Below are 14,753 nucleotides of genomic sequence, written 5' to 3' on the forward strand. Positions count from 1 at the left end.
CTTCTGAGACATTCGGGGTTTTGGTTTTTTGTTTTTTTGAAAAAATGCCTACAGGTTACGCTGACGCAACAGAAAGTTCTAGCTGCATGACATGGACCTCTCCAATATAAATAGGCTTTTTTTGATGACACATTCATTCACATTCATATTMATGCCATATACAGTAGTATGTGAACTAAGTAGTAATTCAGTAARATGGATTTTCTTTAGCTAGAAAAATCAGCAGCAACGTACATGCAGATTAAAATYATTTTCTGCACAGMCATGGTGTACCTCTTAATATCAAAGACCACTTTTTAACTTATCGGTAGAGAGTGTTAGCGTTCAGTGTTAATATTGCGTGGTCAGTTTCTCACTACCTGATTCTACATCATCAACCAGCATCAGAGTAACAAATGCAAAATACACTTGTTCTTTTRACATGTTGCCATTTATGCATATTTTAGTACTAAATAATTAAACACACGGACTTTTGGAGAAAGGTGAAGCTGGAATTATTCTATAATATTCCCATTATTGACTTAGATTATACCTAGGCTTGTAAAAGAACCRTGATGAAAACAAATTTCAGTTAGTGATTTCTTCACTTTGTACTCCTCRCAAATCCATTTGCTTTGATAATCAACACACGCTCTCAGAAAGCTTATTTCACCTTGCCTGATCAAGCAACTCAGAATGTCAGAAATCCTTTATACACTGTGTTTTCACCTGGAGTTAGATAACACGTTTAAAATATTCTGCAGCCTTCTCATTCACTAAATCCTCCTGAAGATTTACAACGCACTGATCAAGTTTCTCTCAAGTTTACATTTCTCAGGTGTCTTTAGGCAGAACCTATGGATTTTTCTGCTCTCAAATTTTTTAGCTTGGCCGTTAGCTGCCGCAACCCCACCCTTTCCCACCCCAACCAGCCCCTTTCAAACTAAGGGATCTGAACCAGCTGAGCTAACTCAACCCTGTAGACCTACACCCGCTTCAAGCTGTTTTATCACAGCAATGCCAGTGAGGGGACTATTCCTTAGGTGTATGTGTTTACTTGCTCTATCTTGATCGATGTAAGCACAAAAGTGGCTACCACTAAGAACACAGGGACTTTACTCTCTCCCAGGAGGAACTRAAAATACACCTTCTGGTTTGTACCTGAAAAATAAAAATCACGGGAGAACTCATGCTGTCGGACTCTACCTCCAAATACGTTTATTCTTTACTAGATGTACTTCTACTCAARAAACATCTTTTCAGAAATGCCCTAGATTTTCCTTGTGATATCAAAGCATATATCCAAGTCACTTTAACCAACTGATACTATGATCTATTGAAACAAATGCTTCTGCCTTCTTGCAGATTTCAAACACTGGAACGAATGCTGTTGTAACTCACGGGCTCTATTTTAACAGTTAAGGCAGAGACATCTGGCAATAATCTACAAATAAATACAGTGTCTCAATTCTTAGTTTCTCCTCCACAACACTACCTAGGACATTTTTGCAGCATGATTCATATAATCAACATAATACGTTACAATGCCTTTCAAATAGTTCAGAAATCTCAGTTCATTCAACAAAGATCTCATTTTAGGAAGAGAAAAGAGAATGTGCCAAGCCAGAAAACTCGCTTTATTGACTCAGCCCCACTGCCAGGAGGAACAACGTGGTGAAGCAAACTCCAGAGTTTCAAAAGCATTTTTTACAGGCAGGGCCGAGAGAGGAAGGGACATATTTACCTAAATGTTAGATTCCACAGGTGAAGCCAGAGTCACGTTAAGAAATCCTCTTCCTTTAGCTGCAAAAGTTTTGATTTACAGTGAAGCCTGTAATAATCCTCCAAAGCTGCCAGGTAACGCGCACTCCATATCTTCGCCGTGTTTTCCTTCRCCCGTTTGCAGCGTAACTTTGTTATTTGCATACGGCTCGGTCCCAGCCTATGGGGCTTTTGGAACAGCCACCGGTTAACTTAGCTGCCTTGACACGCTCTGCCAAGCGCGACATCGCGCATCGCCACGGCAACCGTACCCCCAACCACACCTGCCTGGATGCCAGAGTTACCTGTCATGTTCAGACCCAGCTCAGCRCAACAGAAAAGCTCAACCACCATTTTCTGGGCGCTCCGCGTTACGCACACGCATGCGGACAGGGGCTTGTTTTCAACCTTGTGGAAGTCTAAATTTGTTTGCCAGCAACTTTTTTTCATCATAGAGCACTGGCCGAAATGTGAAGAGTTGTTACCGACCCCTCTAGTTAAATAGCAGCAACCAAAACTCCCCGGCGAACGTGCTTCAGTGCACGCTCTAACGCGCGCTCAAAACCTCTGCCTTTGCAGGACTTCTACTTGTCCTTTTCCAACCTCCGTCCCTCAGAAAGTTTTTTTGTTTTACTGAGGAACTTGTAAAACAGGTTCAAGGCAGGGATTACCCCCTCCCATGGCAAGGAGAGCATTTTTAACCTTTTCACTGCAAACTCTTTCTCGTCCTCACAGCCACTGTCCCAGCTTCCGCACTTGTTCCTGCCCAYCTCTTCTCCGCGCACCGAGTCAGCCCCACCTCATCGGGTGGCAACATCCTGCCCCAGCTCAGCAGCAYGGGATTTTACACCGTGGCAAACTTAAGAAGTTTAAAACTATTTTCTTTCTTTCTTTCTCCTTTTTCTTTCTAGCTTTGCTGGGGATTATGTTCACATCTTGCTTTCATTAATGCAGGATAGACAACTTCAGCAGAGGCAAAGTGTCCCAAGCTATTGCAGATGCCTGCATTACATTCAAAAAAATGTTTTGTTCCTGAGACACAACACATCGATTTCCAGGCTCCTGGGTGGAGGGAGCTCGCGCCCATGCCAAGCCRCACGGTTGCCTTGGGGGGACAGAGCAGCCGGGCCGTGAACGGCTTCCAGAAGCAGCTCTCCCAGGCCAGGGTGGCCCAGGGCGGCCGATGGCGCGGAGATAACCGCGTGCACAGCCGGGCGGTCTCGCGGACCTGGGTTAGCTAGCCAGACACCAGCAATCCCCACCGGCAGCGTTTTACCTGCCCGCGATTCGCCAGCTCATTTGCAGGAGGTTTTCAGAGCAGGAATGGGCCTGAGGAGGCACATCCAGTGTGGGATTTATCTGAATAAACACAGCCCAGAGGAAAACATTAATACGCAATGGAAGACATGGACAAGATTCAGYGCTGACCTTACTGCTGGAGCTGATATAACAATATCATCTGACAACATCAAGCAGATTTTTCTCCTAATGTTTATTTGCCATAAACCAGGGGTCAGTTTGCTGTGCTCAAATACTGACGGCTGACAGGGAGGAAAGGGGAACGGTCCACAAAGGAGACAATTGCCAATCCTGATTATTTTGGCCCATTTTTGTCGGTTAGGGACCTGATAGGGCTTACAGCAGTCTAGAAGACAAATTACACGATATCCAAGGGACTGTCTCCTGACTGTAGATATTGGGTTGTTTTATGTTCCAGCTGCATCATTTTGACACAGAGATTAGAAAATGGTGCTGTATTGGCTAATGACAGATCTCCCACAATGGGGAAATTCCCACCGCAGATAATGTTGCCACTTTCCAGATATTGAAGCAGCTGGAAAAGCAAAAAGGGTGGAAAGCAGCCTAAAAAATAAAACCTGACTTTTTCATTCATATCTTCCCAAATGCATATGTTATATACACATACCTACCACATGCCCATGTAGTTTGTCCTCTATGCTGCAGCTGCACACATACATAAAATAAATGAATTATATTCGATATACACACATATCCCTAAGCAAAATTACATGATGGTATCATCCATGGAGCTACTAAGTGAGCCTCTATTATATACATATTTACATACATATGTGTGTGTATATGCATACATACATACATATGTATATAAACACACACATAATACACAGACACATGGGTGTGCATGCATAAGAGACAACTGGTAAGAAAAACCACTCTAAAGTTCAAGGCTGTGATCAYAGCAATCTGCTGTTGCATCTGATGAGCCAGACATTGCTGTCACATTTCAACTAAGTAACAATCTTTCAATCAAGTGAAACAACTTATTTCTGTAAGCTTTTTCACATGGCTTCTGTTTGAYTTATGATTTTTTTAAAAAGTTATGGTGAATGAATGAGGTATTCAGTCTTTCACATGCCCAAGAAAGATGGTTTAATGCTCTAATAGTAATTTTAGGGTGATTTTGTTTTAAAATTTATGCTTATTACATACAATACATATGTCTGATCATCAAAAAATAGAAGCAGGAGACATTCACATGAATTTTACCCTCAATAAATTAGCATGGATGGCACATTTTAAACAAATAGCAGGAACAGTTACTGCATTCCTTCTGTAATTTATTGGCTTCAGAAAAGGATCAAATTACAAAATGTGTAGGGTGTAATGCTGTAGGCTGTTCAAACTGGGCTTGCAGTGTCTGCAACACTGGAACTAAATATTTACATGACTCCAAAAGATCTAATCTCAGAATTTCACCCTCCACCCTCCTGCCCCTTATTTAATTTGTACGCTATCTTTATCCACCACCCGACACATTCCACACAGTCACTAAAGTTCACAAAAGAGATAAGTGGGGAAAAAAAATCAAGACTTTCAAAGGAAGGGGGGAGAAGTTGTTTAAAAAATAAGGAATAGATCATCCTCATTAGAACTGAAGTCCTGCAACAATTTTAGCTGTTACATATATAGATTTTAGCAGTTCTGTCCTAAAGTAGTGATAGTATCTGAAAACTCTAAAGTCTCTATCAAAGAGAAAATGTATGGGGGTAGTTACTGAGTGGAAATCTTTCAAAAGCTGTAATAACTTTCTTATCCCCAAAGGCTCAGAAAGCTTCAAAAGATGCTGGGGATTCTGTAAAAATTCCCAGAACAGAGTACTTTGCAAGMCTGTTTTTATTTCTTACTTATAATTAATTTGCTGTTAGTGCTGATATATCCACAAAAATCTTTTTTAAAAGATTTATTGCTACACATTTGTTAAACTGAGAATAATGGGCACAAGATTTTAAGACTAAACTCTAAATTCTGCTGTTTTATTGGAAAATTAATTACAGAATAGCATGTTGAATTTCTGAACAGTTTAACAGATTAAGCTTTATCACTGTACTCAAAAACAGAGCACAGTTATGCTGCTAACAGTTCCCTGTGCTGCATTTTCTAAATTCAAAAGGTCAGCTTGACAACAACCTTCACCTGTTTGGAGAAATACATCAAGGTGTCACATCTGCAATGACCCTAAATCTCCTTTTCACAGGCAGTCAAGAAAAAATGACCTTAAGGCACACTTCCCACCCACGAGCCTTGGTGTCAAGACAGCTTGGAGAAGGCAGGTAGCTGTGGATGAGTCCATTCTGTTTGTATGAAAAGATTCAAAAATAGAAAAGAAAGCACACGAAAGGGCAACAGAGCCAGCTCAAGCATACGGACACGGTCTACAGATGTTTTCTCCTGAGCAATGGTGCCAATACTGAAAATGTAACAAAAGTTAACAGCTGCCCCATATTTTCCCCAAGTTATCCTCTTCAGCTGTGAAAATGAGTGGAGACACATACTCCAAGAACAAGTCTCACCATCTTTTTCTCTGTCCATAATCTAAAAAAAGAAAAACTTCAAAAATGTCAGTTTCAACAAACAATTAAAGGTAACATTGAATAGCTTGATTATCCTCTACAATTACTTGTTGAGTGTCAAGGGAAAAAGCAGATCTTAAAATAAATCAGCAAAGCCTACCTGTTTATGCTTTGTTACATTCTCACGTTTTGCAATGAAGTAACATTCAGTTTTGTAGAAGTTACACAGATCATTTAAGAAAAGCAAGATATGTATTTGATTTTCATACCTGATCTCTCAGTCTTTCTTGGTGTCCCATTATTGCTGTAGCATGGTGGGGATATTTCTGTTTCAAATGCTCAAGAAAAGCCTCTCTCTTTCTGTCCATTTCCGATGTTTGCATTCCCAGTATTTCTTTGGAACTGCGAGGGCCGCCTACTGTATGTCTTCGAGGGATGTTGCGGGTAGACTTTGAATTAGATGTATGACTATTTGGAGTCGTAAGGAGGTCTTTAGATCGGAGACATTCTGCATCATCTAATGATGTTACATGCAAACTGTTTTTTGCCTGCTCTGAAAAAGATGAAAACAGAATATTATAAGAACCTTATCCTCACATTCACATAAATATGGAAAAAAACTCTGGATCAGTAAAAAAGCTAGGTCAATTTAAGGTATGGTAGTGATCAATGGCCTATTCTACATCATCAGACATGTAAAAGTTCTAATAAGTGGCCTAGAAATAATCATTTATATAAGCTATGTTACACAGTACTTACACAGTTTTAATGCACCTTTTCCCTATTGCTTCACAGAAAAGTGAGCATCATTAGAGGAGATCTTCCTTTTATACCATTTCTACCACAATATGACCTGAAAAGAAAATATGACAGGGCCCTTACTCCCTGACCTTTAAAATCTATAGGATGCTTCCCACAAGAAGAAACAGTTTTCTTCAATAGGCTCCAGTACACTTAATGGTCCTGTAACTAGWATCCTTAAGGATACCAACTGATAAAATTCTTTTGACAAAGCAGATTTGAAATCCTTAATCTTTTTTCACTGTGTTCGCAACATGCTCTGAAACATAGGAAATAATAAGAGGGTTTTGGAGGCTTTCTTTCCTTCTGATTTCTGACTGTGGTCTAGTTTTAAATTTCTTGGATCTCCTTCAGATTTTATATGTCTTAGGACAGCAGGCTGGAAAATACAACATCACTTTTTCAATAAACCATTACTTAAGAAATAAAATAAAAGCAAGCTTGGTGTGATATAAAAGAAGAAGAAAACTCAGATAAATTTTACATCTTTAAAATCTATTTTAAGATGAAAGTACATGACTACTTTTGTAAAAAGATAGGCAGACACAGAGGATATGTAAGTGCTGGCTTATCTTCAGGTAACAGTGTAACATGAACCCTCTGGTGCATGAAAAAGCGTAGTCTGGAGGCTTGTTACCCAATACCATGGAAAGACCCCTCACTCTTTTGTCAGCAAAGAAAAAAACAAAAACCAGAAGCATTGAAAAGGCCTCCTCAAGTCTGATGTAGCCCTCCTCGTCTTTGCTGTGCAGCCTCAGAGGTCCTTGTTAATGTTAACCCCTTACAGAACCGCCCAGAGAGCAGGAAGTTCCTTCCTGCACGTGCTTCCAGCACAGCTTTCCGCCTCTCCGTCTGCCACTTTTTCATAGCAGCCCTTTATCCTCCCAGTGACAGCCTCCCCGAGCGCTGCCATTTCTGGGGCACTGGCCAGGCACCTGCTCGCTTCCTCTCATGGGTCAGTCCATCAGTTTGASACCCTGCCTACCACTTGCCYGAGAATTTTATTCTAAGAATTTTTCAGCTTTCTKGKGTACACTGGCAATTGCCTGCCAAGTCCAACATCRCATCAGGCCCCAATAGCACATAAAACCTTCATGAATGGAGCCCGCTGCCAGGGGAAGTTACACCAGTTTAAACGAGGAACCTAGGAACTGGGGTTTTAAAATCAGAACTGAGCCCTGGAAGTTCGTACCTTAAAGAGACTGCATTTTTTGTAAGCTAACTATAACACAGACTCTAAAATACCAACAACATCCTCTCATTACAATTCACAGAAGCCTACTCCAAAATCTGAACTGGAAACAAAAACCCAAATTGCAAATTTTGCACCAAATTGGCAATTTTGCAAATTGCATCAAATTGGATGAGCACAGATCCAGACAGTAGTTTTTAAACAGGCTGAGCCAAAATCTGCAGGCCAAAACTGTCCTGGCTCATGGGGGAGTTTTATTCTCCTGCCAATTCAAAGTATCATGTTCTGATCTCTGTAGCACTGAAGAAAGAGCAGCACCGAGCTGCCAGGGGACACTGCGGATTCAAACCTGTACGAAGCCTCGTGCATATTTTACCTGCTTTGTACATCCACTAGGACCTGGTAAAATAAAGTGTAGGGCGCTCTAGACTTCAAAGTGAGGTTTTTATTCTCAGCTTACTGTGCTCCCTTAAAGAAAGGCAATGCCAAAACCCCACACAACCTGATCTTAAAATCTTCATCTTGTTTTGAGTAAGACAACAGTTTTAAATGCACAATCCTTCTTAAAACTTCAGAGCAGCTCACATATGCACAAACACACACACACATACACACTTAGAGGACAGTTCAACTTTCCCAAGTAGACCTCAATTACAAAACCCTCCTGCTTCACCAGCTACCAAAAGTTCAGAGCACTGGTGCCAGGAAGACTTTGCCTGCTTAAGAGAAGGGGCAAATCTGCAAGTTTTAATTCCAAGAAGTCAGCATGGCTGCTCCAGATGCCCTCAGTCTGAACAGCTTTGGAAGGCTCTACAGTCATCTCAGTGAATCTTAAATGGGAGGAAAAAGAGGTGGCACAGGGCTGGCTGGGATTTGTTTTAATTTGTTGGATCAGAAGGATAGCACTCATATTCTTGAGGTTGTTGAAACAAAGTTGCCAGACATAAATAAAGGATTTCCTTAAATTTCAAAGAAGTGAGCGTAAGTGTTTGTGACTGAACATGCATATATGCATCAGTGTTGTATAAACCTTTAAAATATTGTCATAGCAGCAATTTCAATCACTGAGTTGGSTAAAGGCACTTCCTCAAGAAAGCAGGTATATCTCCACGGAGAAACATAAGTGAGAGTTCATGAATGCRTATTCTGGGCCTAAGTCTCTCTGATGCAGTCTTTCTATACCCTTCCATTCAAATATTTAAGAAAAAGTTAATGGTACGAAATATAAAGAGCCATATTATGTCAAGTGTTTCACCTTTATTTATCATAGCTGGAAACCTCAAGAACGAATCAAAAATATCGTAATTTTCTAACACTGTAGGAAAAACACCCCAACCAATTCTACCAATTTTCCATATATTTGGAAAATACTGTTTAAATACCAGTAAAGGGAAAGGAATGTAAACTATGCAAACTAATGCTAGCCTTGCCAGCAAGCTGACCTGCAGCATGCAGCAGGATGCTGTCATGTTACAGTCCATGTCATCACATGACTTTCTTTTTGCTGCCATGGTGCAGTAGCTACTGCTATGTTTTACTGTATAATCCATGCAAATCTGCAACAAACAAACTAGTCTGGATAATATTATCCATCTTGGCTGAAATGCAAACTAAACTCTCAAGMTCTGCAATGTTTGGATAAGAGCCTTCCCCCTAGTGATGGTTTAAAAATTCTTCCTTGGCCATTTCTTTGATAGTGATGAATCACCTTGGTGGCGAGGTTGAAAGCCGGGACTGTGAAATCTCACCATATACCGGGGRGCACATGAACAACATAGCTTTTGCTTGGACCAAAGCGTTACGTGGAGCAGAAACTAAGAGACATTTTCTGGATCTCGGAGTTGCTCAATAACAATGTGGGCAAACCTTCGGTATCTTTCAAGTGAAGATAACAGGCCTAGAAAATCAATGCCACAGATAACTCTGAAATGTGTGAAGGATCATGTGATTGTTCCCAGAAGACAGCTAAAAGTAGAGAAAGGATAAACTATGCAAGTACCCTCCTTGGAAAAGGAGTAAATAGAAGSCAACAAAAAACACAGAAACCAAAGTGTGAGATAAGCTTGTCTCCCTTGTTCCCTCTCCCTCATACTCAGAAGCTAAAAGTTGAAGGTCTTTCCACCCGACAAAGCAGCAAGTCTAAAGGGCAATGAAAAGTAAGACTTTCTGAWAGACATGGAGGGCTTTGGTTATCCAAAGACTTGCACAACTCTTACATTTGAGATGCTCCTCTGAYCTGAAAATAAATTTCAGGATTTCTTAACTTCGCGCATTACTACAGTGGACATAACTTCACAGAAAAGTTACAGAGGCAGTCTGTCTAGGATTAGCAGGAAGATTATCAAGAACGATTAATTGTCATGAGTTGGAAATTCATAAAAACGAGTCCTTCAATCTGTCCTCATACACAGTTCTTCTACTTAAGTCACACCTATCATAAAGTTTACAAATATCAGGAAAGTCACTTTGCCTCATTACTTAAGATTTTCTGAAGTTTTAAATATTCACGTTTGCAAGCCAGGTGACATGAGAGAAGAACACTTTCAGAACCATTTCAGAAAGCAACAAGTAAGGACCTGGCCCAACTGAAACGATAAAACCAAGTTTTGAAGCAAGCCATATTCACTATTTAAAGCTTTAAAAAGGAAGAATTTTTTAACAGTACGAATCAAACTCACTCCTGTTATACTCATGCTATGAGTAGATTTGAGAAGATTATTTCTAATTTGCTCCACTGTCTTTACAATTAGCTCTGTTTCCAAAGAACTTTTCCAGTGTAATTTTTGGATATGGGCTCAAATTTCTCAATTTGGCTGTGAACTTTCAGGATTAACAGTTTTGGGGGATTCAGAGGGTTGGTCTGGTAAGCCCTCTGTTTTCCGGATCTACATGCGCCTCAGTCTGTTTCCATACAACCCTTGCMGAAGAGATATTTTACTAGAGACTCTCTTTCCTATTTAGACACATCCTTAAAATGAAGATTTCCCTCTCACTAAACATAAACATATACACATGCACATGGTGTGCACCAACCAGTATTCTAACTTCAAAAATTGTTCAAAAGAGTGTCAAACAGAATAAATGAATGCAGAGGGGAAAAAATCTCTTTTTTTCCCTATGTTGTCTGTGCAATATGTTCTGGTCTTGCATATTCCTAAAYCTGTATCAGTTTTTTTAAACCACATATAGTCAACACCATGCTATTTATTTCACGGACACACAGKAACACAACTTTTACAGAAGTCCCAGTGAGGGGTACAATACACATGAACTGGCAATGTTCACAGGTGCTCCACATACACAGTAATAGATGTAGATTAGATTAGGTATTTGTCATGCTACCTGAATTTTATGCTGCAAGTGGAGTATCCCACATAGAATTCATCAGGAAATAGTTTTCATTAGCTTTTAGACAAAATATAGTGCAGCAGTAATGGTACAAATGCACCACAGCTGACCTTACGTGAAAACCATGCCTATAATTTCTTGGCTTCATGCCAAAATAAACCCAACTGCTTTCACACAAAGTAAACTAACCCTGTGACAATCGACTGCGAATCTCTGTGTTTTAAAATACAAACTGAGAAAAATACAATCTGAGATCTACTTTTATAAAACGAAGAGGCATTTTTCTTCTATAGGTGAAGCATGCAGAGCACTTAAAGGGAAAGTGGCATAATTTCTCTCTCCTCACGGGAGCAGGACCCTCCGTATCAGGCTGCTTAGTGTACTGCAAACTGTGGCATCAATAAAACATGCTCTCGGCTTTAAAGGTTAAACAGAAATCTCTCTAAAGATAAACCTATAAAGTCAGATGTTAGGGAAACCTTCAGAGCCACATGCACAAGAAAGACATGCTTTTTTTTCCATGCATTCTGCCTCTAGTTATAAAAAGCAGCAATGAGGGGCATGTTTAAATGTAACTCCATCTTTGACTGATTCTGTTACTTACCCCTCATCTGTCTGCTGTCTGTCGAATAAGCCAGGCACAGCTCAAGTTTCTGGCTTTCGTTTTCCTCCATTGTCCCTGCCTACCGCACAAGCTCTGCTCGCAAAACTTCAGCAGCGCGGCTTCGCGGCTCCCGGAGCAAGCCTCCGGGAGGAAAAGGGGGACGGGGCTCCCGCAGCGCCAGGCTCCCCCGACGCGCGCCGCCTTCCCGGAGCCGCTCGCCCGCGGGAACCGTCCCGGCTGCAATGGTGGGCAGAGCGCGCGGCGGCCGCCGCCGAGTCCCCCGCGCACTCCTCCGCCTGGGCCCCAACAGGTGATGGGCTTTGCTGCAGGCAAGCCCCTAGCCTGCTTGTTTTCCGCCGCCGCCAAGGAGCGCTCTGAAAGGCAACATTTCAAACGTGATTACAGGCCTGAGTCTCCGCTGGAATCCGAATCCGTAGCCTTTCAAATCTCCGTCATGGGACAAAAGCCTTTCCACAGAATATTTTTTTAAGCTCGTAACCACCAAGCCCACAAGCATTCCTGATAAATGCTCCTCTGTCTTTTTTAGCATGGAGTTTAAAAGTAATTCATTATATAAGCGCTTTGAGGTTTTGTTTTCTGTTGAATTCTTTCAAGCTGCTCAGAGAATGAGTTAGGGAAAATCAAGATACAGGAATTCAACTTTAGTGAAGCCAATAAAAATGAATAGTAGCAATATGTAAGCAGGAACTTTGGTTAAGATGGATTTTGAAGCCTCAGTAGCAATGCATATAGAAACATAGAACGTTCTCTTTTAGCTGATCAGAAGCAGGAAGCCTGCACCAGAATAAAGAGATCCACTGGGCTGCAAGGCAGAAAATAAGATCGGTCCTACAGATCCCATCAGATCCCCTATGCACTGAGTTAGTGGAGAATACTAGACCAAAACTTAACCTGTTAAAATGATAGTAGAGAACCAGATTTAGTGGAACGAACTGAGTATTGATTTACAGCATCAAGACCAGAAAATTTATCCACTTCTGAACTAGGTTAAGAACACTGAATTTGCTTAAGAACAAAATATAACTGAGATATCTACAAAAATCTAAAATTTCTCCTTTAAACCAACCTTGCACTGCATCACCAGATGACAGCTAATATCTTAGATGGTTTTCCAAGCTTACATCGGTACTCACTTCAACGCTAGCTAAATTGGTGGAAATGACCTCTGAACCACCCAGTCCAAAGAGGCTAGGAAAATTCTCCTACATTTCTTTCTACACCTCTATCTGGCAGAAATATCGTTTAGATTATTAAATGCAGAAGTATTTTGCATATTTGTAAAGTCASTATAGAACCTCAAGGAGCGCCACTCTTCTTGTGCCCCAACCTCCCCATTCCAGATGGAAAAATCTTTTGAGTGAATTACAATTAGCAATTAATAAATGAACAAAACTATTGTTCATTAGATCAGACTTACATATTCTCTGTTTATAATCACTTACAAATGTTTATTTTGCTTTTTACCAATTAATTTTATGTAGTCTAGGAACCTGGCAAAGGGCCCAGAATTCTGAACACAGAAAATAAAATRCTAACATACAAAAGATGAAAAAAAGCAATGTAAACATTAGCATGGCTATTTAAGGTCTGCAATRCAGCGTTCCAAACAGAATGCCTCTATAGGAGTCCTGCAATTTGCACAATGTATTTACTGTAATGTGTTTACTGGCCTTGGGTTTCTTTCTGCAGATTCTGACTGTGGACTATTTTAGGACCAGAAGTGAAGGCCATCCATTCCCCTTATCTGATGTTGTCTTTCTTCATACTGAGAAATGTGTCTTTAACACTGAGGCTTTCCAGAGTCCAGACAAGCAGATTTGTAAATTATATTCACATTCAGCTGGAATGAAAGGAGGGCTCATGCAGGAATATTATGCACTGAGTGATCACTGAACACCACCTACTGCAAGAAATAAAAAAGATCTCAGAAACCCCTAATGGGAAAAGCAGGCCAATGCAGTTGCCTGGAGTAGCAACCTGAAAGCCAGAGCAAAAATATCAAAAAAAACTCAGAAAGGCAGAGTTAAGAAACCAAGGGCATTAAAAGAGATCTAATTATGAAATAATACAACAGAAAGCACAAAACATACTTCCTTACAAATGCCTATAAAGGAAGATACTTTTGCAGCCTCATGCAAAAACAAGGTTAGCCCTAGAGACTGGCAGGTTGTACTGAAAGTGTTAATAAGATCAAAATGCCTTCATCCACTGTGGGGAAAAAAGTGGAAAACCCCACGACTATGACGTTATAWAACAAATGCTGTTAAGATTAAAATATCTGCTCTTAGCCAGCAACATCAGTTTCTACAGACAAGAGCATGAGGCAGACACAGAGCTGGTCTCTCTGCTCACAGCAGTGCCCCACTGTCTTGTCCTACAGCTCTTGGCACCCCAGCAGAGGGGCCACATGCCCCTCAGGACTTCTGGAAAATCCAGTGAAGGCTCTGTCTCCACACTCCCACTTTGCATGGCACAGGGAGAGTCTAAGAGCACCAGCCAAGTGACCCACTGAAGGAGCCTGGRGCCTGGGCAGTCAAAGCTCCTTTGCCTTCTGCTTTGGTCAAAGGAGCTCTCTTCTGCATGGGCGCTAGGGGCAGGCTRGAGGAAGGACCACTTCTCYTGCTTTTCATATGAAGSAAACAACCCCCACTGCTCCACTCCTTGCCACCTTGACTTTTCAAGGGGGCACAGAGATTACTACATCAGGGCTCAGGGGCACAAGTTGAAGACAAAGAGTGCTCGCAATACAAAACCTCTAGCATTYTCCCCAGAAAACCCAAGCAGAAATCCTGGAAGTGCTCAGGGCATAGGAAAAGCCAAGGGTCAAGTGTTTCAAGCATTCAGGATCCATAATACCTGATGAAAAGCCAGAGGCTGGTTGCAGAATGTTTGTGCTCACTATCATTCCCTCGACTGCAGCTACTTGCAGCACTAGATCAGGAGCAGTATGGGGCTGCTGTCTGCTACCCAAAAGGCAGGCAAAAACCAGCGCCTTGGCAGTGTCAGCATTGCCGTACCCAACTACATCACCCTGAGCACGGTCGTGCTTACACATGAGATGCTCCTTCCTTTCCCTGCTGCAGCACAGACATGTCACACAGCACCAGCACAGGGCATGAACTCATAGAGACTGCAGCTGGGAGGAAGAGAGACTTGGGCTGCACATCCTTAGCAGGCCACTCTTGCTTTAGCTTCTCTACTAAAAGATAATGGC

At 41.3% G+C, this 14,753-nt stretch overlaps 1 protein-coding gene across 7 annotated transcripts in view; it reads right to left on the reverse strand.

Moving 5' to 3' along the window:
• Positions 1–14,753, reverse strand: part of KIAA1217 (KIAA1217 ortholog) — a 346,927-nt gene that overhangs the window by 166,394 nt on the left and 165,780 nt on the right. For 4 of the 7 annotated variants that reach the window (XM_085318332.1, XM_085318335.1, XM_085318334.1 and 1 more), the window contains exon 2: positions 5,843–6,126. In XM_085318332.1, coding sequence (XP_085174458.1) covers positions 5,843–6,126 — 284 coding nt within the window. Of the gene's footprint in view, positions 1–5,842; positions 6,127–11,518; positions 12,015–14,753 lie in introns of those variants that run through there. The other 3 variants (XM_085318333.1, XM_085318330.1, XM_085318331.1) reach the window with 2 other exon arrangements.

The sequence above is a fragment of the Rhea americana genome, unplaced genomic scaffold, assembly GCF_003343005.1.
Source record: "Rhea americana isolate MKP2758 unplaced genomic scaffold, rheAme1 scaffold_53, whole genome shotgun sequence".
Taxonomy (NCBI): Eukaryota; Metazoa; Chordata; class Aves; order Rheiformes; family Rheidae; genus Rhea; species Rhea americana.